The sequence below is a fragment of the Carassius carassius genome, chromosome 14 (assembly GCF_963082965.1).
Source record: "Carassius carassius chromosome 14, fCarCar2.1, whole genome shotgun sequence".
Taxonomy (NCBI): Eukaryota; Metazoa; Chordata; class Actinopteri; order Cypriniformes; family Cyprinidae; genus Carassius; species Carassius carassius.
In genome coordinates this window covers 19,688,152-19,704,187 of record NC_081768.1, presented here as the reverse complement: position 1 = coordinate 19,704,187, position 16,036 = coordinate 19,688,152, and the positions used below count along the sequence as shown (strand labels likewise).

General features: G+C 37.0%; 1 protein-coding gene across 1 annotated transcript in view; it reads right to left on the bottom strand.

Annotated features, from left to right (window-relative positions):
- Positions 1-13,505, bottom strand: part of zswim8 (zinc finger, SWIM-type containing 8) — a 50,638-nt gene extending 37,133 nt beyond the window's left edge. The window contains exons 1-4 of the mRNA XM_059566511.1: positions 13,048-13,505; positions 8,598-8,751; positions 7,939-8,033; positions 4,619-4,791 (exon numbers count right to left, since the gene is read on the bottom strand). Coding sequence (XP_059422494.1) covers positions 4,619-4,791; positions 7,939-8,033; positions 8,598-8,751; positions 13,048-13,225 — 600 coding nt within the window. The 5' untranslated portion in view covers positions 13,226-13,505. The remainder of the gene's footprint in view (positions 1-4,618; positions 4,792-7,938; positions 8,034-8,597; positions 8,752-13,047) is intronic.
- Between the last annotated feature and the right edge of the window lie 2,531 nt (positions 13,506-16,036).

The window sequence follows — 16,036 nt, the reverse complement described above, 5'->3', positions numbered from 1 at the left end:
GGTTTTCACCACAAAATCCACACAATTGCTAATCAAAAATTGCCCAATCACGTTTTGAGGGGGATCCCCCAGTAAAAATCTAATTCCGGTGGGGTGAAATACATGTTTTTGGAAGGATTACCCTGGTAAAATTTGCATTTTAGGGGCTAAATATCACATTATTGGGGGTCACTTAAACCCAGCGGGAAAATTGCAGCCTTGGCAACACTGACGCTCCACACTGGTCTGAAAAGGGAGGTGGGAGCAGCAGCTCATTTTCATTTAAAGGGGACCAACACAAAAAACTTTTTGGCTCATACCCTAAAAGTGGCAATTTCAACAAGCTATAAAAAAAAAAAAACTATCTGTGGGGTTTTTTGAGATAAAACTTCATAAACACTCTGCATCAGAGAATAATTTAATATGTTGTATCAATGCATTCTATGGCACCTTTTAAAATGGTCTTTTCTGTTCTGTAATTCTTTTTTAAAACTGCGTCACAACATTTGCTGCTGTATCAATACAGAAGCATCCATTTCGATACATATATCAGCAAGGAGAACAGCCATATTTAAAGCCATGTTCCATGTGCCCCTTTTTACTTTGAGCACCTGCCCCTTCAAAGGTCTCTGCATGGCTCTGCTTTATTGCCACTCAGAAATGTTCATGCAATCATGCTTCAGCTGCATGTCTCAGAAGTTCAGCACTCCGACACTACATGCGTATCGTGCCCAAGCCCAAATGAACCGCGCTCTAGCCCATTTCTTCTAGGCAAGCCAGGAATGGCTAAACAAACCTCGCCCGAGTGCAGCACAGAGCGATCACACTAGTCAAACGAACCAGGCTTTGGGGGTCAAATGCACTCAGGCATGGTTAAAATTGCCTAGTGTGAGTACACTCTTATTCTCCCGCATCCCGCACACAAAAGTCTCTACCCACCCGCACTCGTTAATCAAGTGTTATGCCACACCACACTCTGTTGCTATTGTGCAGGTCTCTATTTAGAAGACACCTGTTATAATGTTATGTTCGAGGCTCTGGACTCTGAGCATAACTTGTTTTTCTGTAACAAACTATGAAATATTTTCTATATAAATGTTAATGCCCTGGCAGTGGCAAATAGCTTTGGTAGGTTGGTATAAGTTGAGACTTACAATAAATATTTTAACTGCTACTATGTAAAGGGATTATTGCTTTAAAAAAAAAAAAAAAAAAAAAAAACCTTATTTGTTTAAAGTTTGGAAACCAAATGTTATTGCACTTTTGTTCATATAGCAGTACTTTTAAATGGAAAAAAAAAGTGCACCATACACTGCTTTTTCATTCATTATTGAATTTTGTGCATAATGCGATTAATCGCAATTGATCACAGAAAAATCATGTGATTAATTGCAATTAAAAATTGTTATCATTGCCCAGCAATATATATATTATGTAATATATATATATATATATATATATATATATATTATGTAATATATATATATATATATATATATATATATATATAGTGCCTATAAAAAGTACTCATACCCCTTTATATTTTTCACATTTTGCTAAGTTGCTGCCTTATGTTACACTGCATTAAATGTTTTTTTTTCCCACATCGATCTACACTATACACCATAATGGCAAAGCAACAAAAAAAACTGGTATTTAATATCTTTGCAAATTTATTAAAAATAAAAAACTTAAATGATTCCATTGCAAAAGTAATCATACCCTTATCTGGGACAGTTGAAATATAGCTCAGGAGTATTCATATTGCTTGTAGATATTACAATACTTTGAGTGAAGTTAGCCTGTGGTAATCAAGCCTCACATCTTTTGGAAGCAATTCTGCTGCATTTTGAAACAACCAAGACTCTAGACCTAGAGCAGGCCTCATGATCAAACTGATCAATTGATGGAGAATGGCCTTGTATAGACCAGGGGTTTTTAACCTGTGGAGCACCCACCTGGAGCATGAGTTAATTCAGAGACATTCCCTTGAGGATTTATGAATATGAGTTAGCAAATCTTTTTAGCCATCCACTAGGGGGCAATCTGACTCCCACTACTAATGGACAGATAGAGCAGAGTTGGCTCGAGTATCGGTCACGCTTATTGACAGTCCCTGGGAACACATGATAGGTAAAAATTGATAGCCTGAATGCTCTGTAAGTCGCTTTGGATAAAAGCGTCTGCTAAATGCATAAATTAATTAATTAAATATATATATATATACACACACATACACATCTATACAAACATACACATCTATACATTTACGAAGTTGTGAAAAATATTTTTTTTTTTTTATTGTCTGTACTACAATAAATATTTAATTTTTTTTCTAAACAGCCTTAAAGCTAAATAAATCACAAATGTCAAATTTGCTAGGTGTTAGCTTTTTTCAGGGAGCCGCTAGCACCCTCTTGCAAAACCCAGTTTGAAAGTTCAAAACCCAGTTCTTCCATTGACCATTATGGCAGTGTTCATCCTGACAAAATGTGGGCACTGCGATATTGCAAATGGTTTTAGGTTTGGGTTCTTGTGATATTTGACAATTCAAGTTAAACGGCAAATATGAAAAGTGCTGCCAAAAAAAAAAAAATGCATGCATCAAGTCTTTAAAATTAGCTCAAAGACAACATTCCAGCAAAGGGTTGCTCTGCAATTACTCTGGTGGTGACTATTCCAAAACATTTTAGGGGACATTATGTTCATTTTTGTCAAGATTAGGACCATTAATAATGTTTATAACAGAGTTAAAACTTTAATCCAAGTTGCAACCAGTTTTTAGCAGCACAATTTGGATGGTGGGATGTACTGATGCAAGTTTAGCTGTGAGGACAGTCTGACAGCTCACCACACATGAAAAAAACCACACAAGCTTACTCAAATAGTTAAAGGGCACATTGATGATAAAGAACTAGAGGCCAAATGACTGACACACACAGTTCATCACCGGTGCATGCCCTTCTTGCTACTAAATATATAATATCATAATCCAATAGTATGTCTGTTTCAGTTTAATGGCAGGTATCTTTCTTTTTGTCTTTATCTACTAAAGATTTAGAAAAAAGCAGGAATGCACTATACTTTACCACTCTCTGTGATACTGTTGAGTAGGTGGGCTAAATGTCAAACTTGATGCATTTGAACTTCAGGTTGTGATGTGAGGAAATGATAGTTGACCTCCTTAAACACTGGCCTCAACACACAAAGCAGCAAATGATGACATGCTATAGCAAAATTTAATCTTAAAATGTCAGTGATTTATTGCAATTACTGTGTGGCTGATAAATGTCTCGTAGCATAGCAGATCTAAGAATATACAGTTTATACAACTCAAAATAGCAGAATGAACACTTGAGCTGTTCACAACAGACAGGACTGCACAATAAGTGTAATTGCATTAAAGTCATACATTCTCAAAGCTATTTGCCAAGAGACATCTATCCTACAAAAATGGGCAAGTGTCATGTTGAAGACACATCCTAAAGAGTCTTATTCTTGGTATTCTTTCTTTTTCCAAATTTACATCAACATTAACAAATTCAGAGGATTTCTAGCATCATTTACAAGAAACCAAACAGGAGAGCTGTGTATTTGTTATTTACAACCAAACTAAACATGCAAGAAAAAGTTTATGCAAAATAAGTTTGTTATAATTTCCCCCAACGGCAGCAAACAGAAGATGAAGCCCACATGCAAATGCTAAACACCACCCACGGCCCGGGCCGCCGGGTCTATCTGACTGTGTCAGGCCCTCCTACGGGGGGGTGGGATATCACAGCAGTGCAGATCCTTCCCTCCACCCTCCTGACTCCACAGGGAGGCATCAAACCTAATCAAAAGCTTCTCAGTGCTCTCACGCCCACGGTCACTCCGAAAAGATAGAAACCTAGAGACAGATCGTGCATGTGCTGTATGTGAAATCCTCCCCAAAGATATGTCAATCTGAACTAGGCCATTGTGCACATTAAAATGCATGTCTATAATATGTTGTTCTGAGACACAGAGAACTTTTGCCTTAAGTAATTAGTTTTTGTTAATGCATTCATTTTAGGAACCTTAAGGGAAACTTTTCAACTACCCTTCAAACAGATTTGCGGTGTCTGTTCATAAACAAGCACATTAAAATATGCTTTTCTATTCTAAGCTCTAGCAAACCAAACTCCAGTCTTATTGTAAAGGAATTTTTACAGCAATGGCAGATTGTTTACTTCAAAAGAAATATAAGGGATCAAATGCAAAAAAAAAATTAAAAACAGTAAATATGTGTGATAAGAATTACTTATTAAAATTACATTTTATTTTATAAAATACATTAACAAAAAATAAAAATAAACTTGAAATCAATTTAGTACTACATTTAAAAAATGTATAATATGAAATTGTGTGTGTGTGTGTGTGTGTGTGTGTGTGTGTGTGTATGTATGCATGTATGTATGTATATTTTTTTTTCAGATTTTCAAAAAATTTAATTATATTTAATATTAACTTTAAATGAGTGTTAGCATAGTTAGGCTAAATGAAGCAATATCCAAATATCGCTAAAAAAAAAAAATACAGAGCAATAGTTGATATGCTACTGATATTATGTTAATCTCTAAACAGAGGAAATAATATATATACATCTTAAATTGCTTACATTGTGAATTCTGAAGAGGCAGAGGGCCACGACGTGGGCACACCATTTGGCTCCTGCTCCACAGGTGCAGCTGCAGGAAGTGATGCGGCAGCGGTCAAACATTACAGCTACATTGTAGGCTCCTTTTGATTGGCCAGCCTGGGGCGACACTACTGTGGCACTAAGGTGGAAACCTGTTTGAGAAAGAAGCAAAACTCTTTCAGTCTGCGGAAACACATTTCGATTCAAAACTAGTTCACATTCTCCTTTCACTCTGGACAAAACTGTTTGTGAAATACAGCTGCGAAAACTTTGCCTTTGTTGTTGGAATGATCATTTAGAAAACAGGCAGTTTCTAATAAAATTGCATGCTATATAAATCAAGCAAAAATAAGAGCACACATTATTATATTTGAACCCAATGCAAGGAGGTTTTGGGGAAAAATCGGGAAACAATGTTTAAAAGTCTGAAGGAGTTTGCTGACTGTAAGGACGAATGATATAACAGCAATGCACTGTACACAGACCATACAGGATATGAAAGACATCTGAGATGGAGAGAGAGAAAGAAAGAGTCCAAATGTGTGTGTGTGTGTGTGTGTGTGGAGAGTTGAGTGTATGGGGTTGGCCAAAAGCTTTTACGTGGGGGTGGTGGGCAGTTTCAGCTTATATCTCCTCTTCCAAATTCAACAGGCCTCCTCAAGCCAAATCAACTAAACAGCCTCTTTTTTTCTTTCAGTCTACCTGTTAGTGCCAAAAGCACCCTTCTATTCCTTTATTCCTGACCCACATTCTCCTGTCAGCTGTCCCGGCTAAAACAAAAGGCACAAAGAATTTAATAATCAATCTTGATTTAAAAAAAAAAAAACCTTTGTATAAAACAGTGTCTTTCTTTAATTTAGTGAATCACTGCCTGGGCCAATAAGCACATCATGACTGCAAATGTCACTGGGTTGTCACCAGTTACACATCATGAAAGAATATAATACTGGATTGCATTTACAGTGATGTAAAATACATCACTGAAATCTCTCACTAAACTGATCATTTAGCTCACATGCACCATGAACAATTAAGTGACTGAATGGGTCTGCCTGACTCATATCCCAGCAGCAGGCAATGCAGCAATTCTGTTGGATAGACAAATAAGCCTGCAGCAGCAGCCAGGCAGTTTGTGTAAAGGCTGATCCTTGGAGATTCAGCAATGTATTCTCACTATGAAGTTAAACCAAGTGCAAAGGGAAGAGTTTTAGAAGCACTTCCCTTTTAGGTGCAGCCCTTCTGTGTCAGACCGCTCTGGCTCCACTCTAGTGAAATGAGTGAGAACCTTAGATTTGGCCTTGACGGGCAGTTGGGAGGTCAGGGCGGTGAGTGGTCACTGATTGGCCAGGGCAGTTAGGATTTTTATTCTTGTTTTGGAGGAAATTTGCAGTATCATATAATTGACCAAGACCATTACCCCCCTAAAAATTTGCTAGCATACAGTAAACAGAAAGTGGTGAGCAATATGCATAAATCAGAGGAACCAGGGAGGTAAGAGTGTTCAAAATGCAACCAAAACATGAAGGATGTTTACCTTTTCAAAAGGCAAGATGATTAAACCCTTAACTGTCACTCACGTTTTTGAAGATAGACTTGAATGTGCATGATACAAACCTAAATTTTTATAATTCATGACAGAAAACATTTTGTAACATGATTTTGATGTGCCATTTACATGGTAATGCAATGTCTGATTTTAAAATGGTTTTTAAAGGATGAATTTTGAGATTTTATGTTTTCAAGTGATATATAACTTCTGATGATTTCTAAAACATGATAGAGAAAAAGGCAACGAGGAAGTCTTTTTTTTAAACAAAGGTCAAAACTCATTTTGTAATGTAGATTTCTGAGGGTGCACTCTTGTCATAAATTAATCTATTACTTTTCCTACATAATTTTTAACAAATAATATTGGAAAAATATATATTTGGGAGTCTTGAACCTTTCCAACGATATATAGTTTGTCAGGATTAGATTAGATTTGATTGTAATATAGTATAGTCAACGTAGGCGTCCCGTATACGGGACGGGGTGACAGTTAACAGGTTAAACAGCAAATTCACTATTATTTTTTTAAACTATTGACACATCTTTCCCTGAAGCATTTTGACTATTCTTGAGCAAAAAAAAAATATTTGACATAAAAACAATTAAAAAAATTACTTTGATATGCAAAATTCTATATCAATGGATATATCCAGAGAGCAAGGTGAACAATATATTTTCAACAATATACAATGCAAATTTTTTTTGTATGTCTCATTTATAAACATACAAAAAAATGCATTTAAAATATATGCAAATTACCTATACCCACTAATATACACTTCCATTTATATGTTTGGGTTCAGTACATTTTTGTTATTTAAAAAAATGAAAATCACATTAAATTGATCAAAAGTGACAGTAAACACATTTGTTACAAAATATTTCTATTTCAAATAAATGCTGTTTTTATCATTATTATTCAGCAAAGAATTCCAAAAAAACTGTTTTCACAAAAATATTCAGAAATACAACAGTTTTTAATTCTGATAATGATAAGAAATGGTTCTTGAGTAGCAAATTAGCATGTTAGAATTATTCAGTCTGAAAAATCGTGTGACACTGAAGACTGAAGTAATGATGCTGAATATTTAACTTTTCATCACAGAAATATGTTCAATTTCAACATACATCACTGAAAACTGTTATTTTAAAATAACGTATAATGTATTTTCGATCAAAAAACACAGCCTTGTTGAACATAAGAGACTTCTTTCAAAAATATTTATTTAAAAAAAAAAAAAAAAAAAGTACAGAACTGACAGTTTAAGGTTACGTTTTATCCTTTTGTCGACACTGTGAATTAGCATGAAGGCAGACCCCTGAAGGGTGTGGGTGCATGTGCACAGGATAGTTCAGGCTTGGTTCCAGCTGCTAGTTCCAGCTGCATCATGATTTCCCTCTGCTGCTGCTGTATGGCCCACTACCTCCAACAACAGCATTCATTCACAGCCTGAGCTCAAATCACTCACACATACACTTATGTGCCATGCCTCTGGTTTTCTCTCAGGCCATATGAAAACATGGCACTTAACATGTACAGAGTGCATCAGAGCCGAAGACCTGCACCTCAGGGCAGAAATGACTCAACACAAGAATGGCTTATTCTGAATGCTATTTTAAGATCTGCATCCTATACAACTATTTTAAAATTCATGTTAGAAGTGTTTAAAACAGCAATGCAACTTTCAGAAGCTTCTCCTCAAAAACACAGCTCTTGTGGCATGGTGAATGGGATGTCTTTGACTTCTCACCTATCTGCAGAGGGTCTTTCACAGCCCTCACTCTATAGAGCTGCTCGCCACGCTGGAACTCATCAGGGCTGCCATTGGCCAAACAGGAGTACAATCTGCAAGGACAGAGAGAAGAAAGATATAAAACAAAGGATTCAACTTAATCTTAAAGGGCATTCTGGTATCTCGCTGGTTTAATCGTAAAGGTAATCACAAGAATTTAGAAGTAAATCTTGGCTTTGATGGCATCTTAATCATTCACATTCATTCTTAAATCTTTTGCATGTGTCTTTCCATCTGTTTTTTCTGACACTGCTGTGCCCAGTGAGTATTTTGATGTTCAATGGTCATGTCTATGCAATTTCTGTATTGAATTAGTCTTGAATATTTCTCATGGGGATTTAATAATTTTGGACTTTTCAGTTGTAATTAAACCTCTTTTTTGGCTCATTTTATCTGTAAAAGAAAACATGCCTAATAATTCTGCACACCTGAACTTAAGGATATATTATATATCAATTATATATCACTTACAAATGATTAAATACAAAATTAATAGTAGTTATTTAGATTGATGTGGTTTGGAATTGGTAAAATGTGCTTGGAAAAACAAATTCATCAGAATATCAATGTGCCTATTAATCATGCATGCAGTGTATTAGCTATTACAAAACGTTCACCTGATGTCTTCCTCGTTCTCTGGGAAGCTCCAGTAGGCAATCCGCAATTGCAGCTGCTCAGGAACCGGAGGATAGACCTTTTCCACCACCTCAAATGGAATATGGAACGCCACCTGCTTGGCCGACAGCTCCACCAGAGGGATGACTTGTCCATCTAAGAAAAGAAGTGATAGGAGTCACTGTTTACATTTCAGGCAAACTACACTCTCAAAGACTGAAACTAATGGCATTGATGTATATTCAGCAGCAGTCAGAAGATGTGTTTACACCAAGAAAAACATTAAGTGCAAAAAACGTTCTGTGTGACAAATACTTTTTCGACTGAATTGCTATCAAAGTGCCTATTCAGAAAGACACTAAAAAAGCCATGCAGTAAATGTGACATTTACTTTTAAGGAGAGGTGATCTTATCTCTTTTCCCTTTGAAAGAAAAGATTTTTGCTTTCGTACTGAAGATTTTTCTACTGTAGAAAACTGTAGCTTAAATTTTACAAGAAAATAGTCTTTCAGTACTTCTTAAAAATTTGAGGTTTGTTTCAGTGTGTTACTTGCCATTTTGTTGTAATTATTTGTGAAATATACAATCAATTTCTGACTAAAATTTATTTCCCATAATTTTTTTTTGTTAATGATACATAAAATTATGACTTGGTGGCACTCAAAAACTGACTATTTTGCCAAGCGACAGTGAATATCAGACAATAAATCCAGAACCAGACCGAATGAACCAAATTTTCAGGCTTGAGTGAACAGGCCTTGATCAGTAGGGTGATAAAATCACTACTTTCCGGTCACAGCCACTCTTCATCAAACAATCAAAAATACTTGGCATTACAGGCAAATAGCTGAACAATAGTCACATAGATGGCTGCAGTTCAAACAACTCATTCTGAAACAGAGAGAACAAAACTGAGAAGTGAGGTTCAAGACCCAAGGCAACCTATTTTGTTGTAAACTAGACTGTTCATATACACTCAAGGCTTAACCGAGAGAAAACAGGACAGCTGCCAAACAGAGACTAAATGCTGTCCACTGAGGGGGGGTGGAGTTCAAGTATCCTGCAGGGTCCTGAATTCAAGTTACCAGTTTCCTCCAGACAATGATAAGAGTGGCCAGGCTGTAAGAATGAAAAACACTCAGACTAAAAGACACTCCTTCAAGAGCAACTGAATATTTGTGCCTACAGCCTGAACTCTGTGCATTTAATGAAACTTTATTTTCTACATTGAGCCGCAGGGCTGTAGTGACATACTTCTCATTAGATATTAGTGAGATCCATCCGAAATGAAAACCAACATCAGGAGGTCATTTCCATAACAGAGCTTTAGGCAATGGGACTGTAATCCACTGCACTCGGTCACCTTTGAGCTGAATCTCACATTACATTCACCGTAGAGACACTGCATTGATACACTGTCACTATAACACTATGGAGATCTAACATGAAGCCATGCTACATTTTTCAACATTATGACCACAATGCATGTCAATGCTTACTACCAACTTTAGATCGGACTAAGCAAATGTTATAGCACAGCCTTAAGTGTCTTAGTGTTTTTATATGAGGGTTTCTACTACATAATAAACTATTAAGGACACAAACTTGAAGGTCACAAATTAACTTGCAAATTCCAAGTGCATTTTGTTTTCACCTTTGTAAAGACAATATGTAATAATTAACTTATTAATCAGTTAATTCAAATACACTGACTCATTCAAGTACAAATCAAGTGACTGTCTCTACAGGCTTGTCCCCATATCAACATATGTGTTCTTGGAAGTGCATGCTCAAGACTGTACTAGGTCTGACACATGCCAAAACTCAGTGTCTTTAACAAACACTAAATCCACACTCTAGAATCCTTCATTCAACAGACTCGTTCAAACATGCTGATTTATTCAGGAACTTAATTGACCGTGAGCAAGTCACCAAATCTTACTGATTTGTTCAAGAACACAGATTAATTAAGGAATTAAAAATCAGTTTGTTGCTTGAAGATGCTAAATGTTTTTTTTTCTGCTCTGACATTTGAAACTTTTTTCATTCGCAAAACAAAAGCAAGAAGAACTTCCAGTATTGTGCAAGTAACTCCTAAATTTGATGATTTTTTTTTTTTTAACACACCATATATATCAGTCCTTTTAAAGTAAAATCAGCTAAACTGTCCATTTACACAAAGTCTGACCATTCTACTAAAAATGAGTCAGGTTGTGCATTGTTTTATATAAGGTTAAACCAGGCACCCTGAACCATAAAGGGCAACTTTCAAGTAACGTCAAAATACTTAATATTTTACCATTACTGTTATCAATCTACTTACAACCTGGTATTTCGGCTCTCATGCAAAGCATTAAAATAAGAGTCATGATCATCAAATAGTAAACGCAAACCAAACCAATACCAGACACCCACGTAATCTAAAACCAACCGTCAAAAGATTAGACGCTAGACTACTTTTGGAGATGAATTACCCAGACCACAAGCAGATGCAAGAGTACATTATAGACAGCCAGTGGGAGTCAAAGAGACAATGACTTCACAGGGGACAGGTGACTCATTAAAGGTGCTGCCAACAACAGCTGCTCAGCAACAAGCTGTGTATAAGTGTGAGTGAGATCCCAATGAATAAGAAGGCAGAATCATAGCCAGGTCTGGGTGACTAAACCATGGTGACCAACAGAAGAGGAGTTAACACAGGATGCGAGACAGCTTTGTCTTTTGCGTGGCTGTGAATAGGTGAGACAGTCCCTCATGAGCGGTCTGCCGTCCCACTGCTCCAAACTCTACCGCACACTGCCCAACAACCAGAGAACAAAGACACCCGGCTCACAGAGTGCTATATAAACAGCCACGTTGGAGCGATCGTGTTCCCTCAGTTCCAGCGCCAAGAAAACGGGCACGTGAAATACCCCTGGTTTACTTTTAGAACCGATTCGGACAAAAAAGGGGGGCTTTGGTGTCTCAAACTGGGCTGTGCAAGATCAGCAGCATTATGCAGATTGATCAAATGGGGGTTTTTGTTGTTGTTTTTGTTTAACCACAATCCTCTGCTCTGAGGCAGTGACCTGCACAAGACAAAGCTCTTTTTACAGCCCTCTGCTGCTTAACTCCACCCAACCCCCCACAACACGCACTCGCTCTCAATCTAAACACCACACAAGGCCTCCCTTTCCAAACTCCCTCAACTCATCCAACAAATGCTACACACTCCGCTCACAGATCTTCACGACTGACAACTCTCTCTATACACATGCACAGCGCGGGGCTTTTGGTGGGCCGGAGTTTCAGCAGCTTAAAGAACTTGCAGTAATATGGAGTGACTGATCAAAGTTGTTTCAAACATCATTTTAACACATCACAGTTGTACGGTAATATCCGAGTTCTAGACTTACAGCTTACAGAGGAATGAAACTGAAGGACACTGCAAAAGAATAATTTCCATACTGAGAAATTTAAGTTAAAAATGAACTAAAAGTTAGTTTGAACAACATTGAGTTTAAAACAACACTGGATCCCATTGACTTTCATGGTTTGGACAAAAAATAAATACTTCCTTTGTGTTTGGCAGAAGGAAATAAGTCATGTTTGGAGCAATATGAGGGCGAGTAAATGACTGAATTTTCATTTGCAACATTACTTTTGCCCTCCTAAGACATTTTACTCACCTGTGACGTTCAAGTCAAAATTGATTCACACTGAAAATGTATTTTATGAAAGAAAAAGTTAATGAATGCAGATGCAATGACACATTCTAGTTACAAATATATCAATAATTTAAGGACTTAAAGCAAAATGGGTCTCCATTACTGATTAATTTCAATCACTTTTGGTATTTCCTGATCTCTCAAATACTTTTAAAGCAACTTCTCTATTATTCTGCAATTAGTTAATGGATGATGTGCATTTTAAAGAAACCATTTTACCTTAATTCATATTTTACAAATAAATAACCATCATGTCTGCAACAGTCAATATGGACTCACTTTGCAAAACCATTGCAACAAAACCATTCACTGACAGATGCAAACCAATTTGCCAAATAGTTTATGAAAGTGATGTAAGTGGTTTTAGTTGCCATGACATCCAAGAGCCATTTACACTATTGAACCTTGTCATAGAGAATAGTGCAAATATATGAAGTTGCATATAAATTATATATTATAATAATGAAATATATGACTTGTGTCGCCACTTATGCAGCTCGTACCGAAACAGGTAAACCTATACCTCCAGTACAAGGTTAACTAATTTATCCACATAGGCCCACATATGGAAGAACAGTTAAACATGGTAGTTTTAATTAAACATGCAGGTCACATGACATTGTTGCCCATAAGTTAAAAATACAACCTGAGGTCAAAGGTGCAGCCATGCCAAGGCACGGTGTGCTCACATTACAATGACAGCACATAAAACACTTCACAGCACATGAAGACAATCTTCCATTACCTTTAATCTTCACAGTGGGTGAATTTGGGCCGGCAGACTGCTTCCTCCATCCTCTCCAGTTCTGGCAGAGACTTTCCGCCTCTGATATGAATGAGCACAGCGAGTCCTCCTCAAAACGGTCCGAATCTTCAAAGGAGAACCTCTCTCCTTCTTCCCACTCAGCGAACATCAGTTCCATCACATACGCTGTGTGGAGACCTGAACGCCTCGACTGAACGTGCCTCGGCGCTTCTGTTGTTTTGAGAGAGTGACACTCGCTCAGGGGGAGGGGAAACTCACTCTCAACCCAAACACTGTGAGGGGCCCTGCAAAGTCCCGCAAGAAAACCTGTGTTTCCTGAAAATATGTATTTAGGGTGTCAGATGGAGGATTTGCACATGACTGTGCTGCAGTTAAGTGAAGTTAATCCATGCTTTTAGACCCCAACAGCTGGAGACACTCAGGAAGAAAAGTCAAAACCCATAGCTAAATTTCATAAACTTATACACGTCTCAATTACTTAAACCTAAATAAGTGTTCTCTTACATTGTCAAGTGTGAACTTACATGACAAAAACACTCCAGAAATATATTTTCAGACATTTGTTGAGGTTTAAATCTTATTAAATAAGATTTTGAAATCAATAAGCCCCTCTCCAGTAGTCTGACTGCCCCTAAGTTTTCAAACTACATAGCAAGTGGTGTATTGACAGCAACTGTAGTGACTCGGTTAGTAAAGTTCAAGGCGTTTTAGCAAGCATGAGGTTTTTTTGTTTCACTAAAATGTTGATTTAAACCCCCTCTCCTGTGTTTGTCCTGTCAGCTGAGCCTCGAGTCCCACAGCTGCTCTACGGTTAACGAAACAAGAGAGCTCTGAAGAAAGACCAGCTCCCCAAGTACACCTAATGACCCTCCGCGAGTTTATTCCTCTTAAACAAGGCCATGTCACAATAGTAAACCTGTGTTAACCTTAAACAACCCCGGTACGGTTGTTTTTGTTTTTATTTCGATCGAGGTAGCGCTGCTAACTCCGAAAGGCTAGTCGGCTAGCCTGCTAGCTTTCCGGCTAGCCCGAAATCCCAAACACTTCAAAAACTGTCAAAATAAGCGCTGACACGAGCTGTGCTTGTGTCCTAACAAATATCTAGACGGAATAACGCTGTTTTGATGTTTTGGCACAAAAGCCTTGGTCCCTACGAGTCTCGTCGATCCACTAAAACAAACGACTCGACAGTGCTTTTATCTCAACATTGTGCCTCTTTGTGGGTTTACAGGAAACTCAGACGACTAAAATGCCGATTTGACCCCTCGACCAAGACAAACGTCCATCCGTGGGAAACATAATAAATTGTTTTTCTGCCACCTCTAGCTGTCTCGTCTGTCTTCTCCTTTGTGTAAACGCTTGTCATCCGCTTGTCTTCATGTGCCACCGGCCGGTTCTCTTCTAGTCCTCTCTCGTTTCCGAGCAGCCAGCGCTCTCTGGATCCAAAATGTCTTTTTAAGCCGACAATTTGGAGTCGAGATCCCCCTGTTCTCTCTGTCCTGTCCCCCCTCCTCTCCTCTCCTCTGCTCTGCTCGGGAAGATGAAGATGGCTCTCCAGCATCAGCTGATCCGCACTTCCGCTCGACATTAAAAGCCAGACAAACACTAGTCTCTCGTTTCAATGCATTTTGTCTTGCATAACACATTATGTGGAAGTTATTTGTTCATGGGTATGTAGGTCTGGTACTAAATCATAAACCATTTAGAATGCATTTCCATTGTTTGATTCACCGTTATACTTGAGAATCAACAGCTGAATATCGTGCAACAGATTGCCATGAGTGTCTCGGAATGATTTGAGATATTGCATTCAAATAGCCTGCATTAATAAAAATGAATGAATGCAAAATGGTTACTTGGATAGAGCTTCTTTGATATTTGAACGAAGCAAGCCAGAGTTTAATGTTGTTGGTATTAATCAAAGTGGATTTTGTTTAACCCTTTCATACCCAGTGTCCATTCCAGTGGACATCACTGTGTGTTTTAATTTGGTGCCACGTAAACTGTTTATGTTCGATTACATAATAGTAATTACAAATCTATGAGTACACTTTTAACAAATGCTTTTTTCTTTTTCTTTTTTACAAAAATATTCAACAACAAAAAATTCTAAATTGGTTTATGTTAAAATAAATGTTAAAAGTCTAGAGGTGAAATTGGCAAGATAAATCATATTATCACAATGGAAAAATGTAATCAAAATATATTTTATTATATTTGTGTGTGTGTCTCTGTGTCCCTCTCTCTGCAAGAGTTTATATGCAAAAACAGATAACTCCTCTTTATTAATTTTCTTAAATCATGTTTTTGTGTGTGTGTGTGTGTTATGATTTTATTGTTTTATTGTGTTAGTTGATTGATATTTTTTGGAATGCAGGACAAAAAAAACACGATTTTTGAAATTTGTAAAAAATGGAGTTATGTTTTTGCAAATTAACTCTTTATATATATATAATATATATATATTCTTCCTTTCCCCAAGTCATATATTTAGAGAGAGACACACACACCACTGAATTTTAAATTGTTCATAGAACAATAAATGGTGATTTGTTCTATTTTAATTATATACATGCATTTATTTTTTATTTATTTTATTTTAATATATTTTTAATACATATCTGTTTTAGATTCAGTGTAAACAATATGCTTTGCCAATAAATTGTAACAAGTGTCATGCCAATAAAGCACATATTGAATTGAACAGAGAGAGAGAGAGAGAGAAGAGAGAGAGAGAGAGAGCGCGTTAGTAGGAAGAGAGAGAGAGAGTTAGTAGAGAGAAAGAGAGAGAGCTAGTAGAGAGTGTAGTTAATATGGTCAATGACGATTTTCAACATTTAATACAATCACAATGTGTTGGAAATAGATGATTAATATCATGATGGCAGATTCAGATTGACTTGTTTTTGCTTTCACATCACCATTTTGCAGGACAAAAAAAATCAAGACAAGGCAAGGCAATGCATTC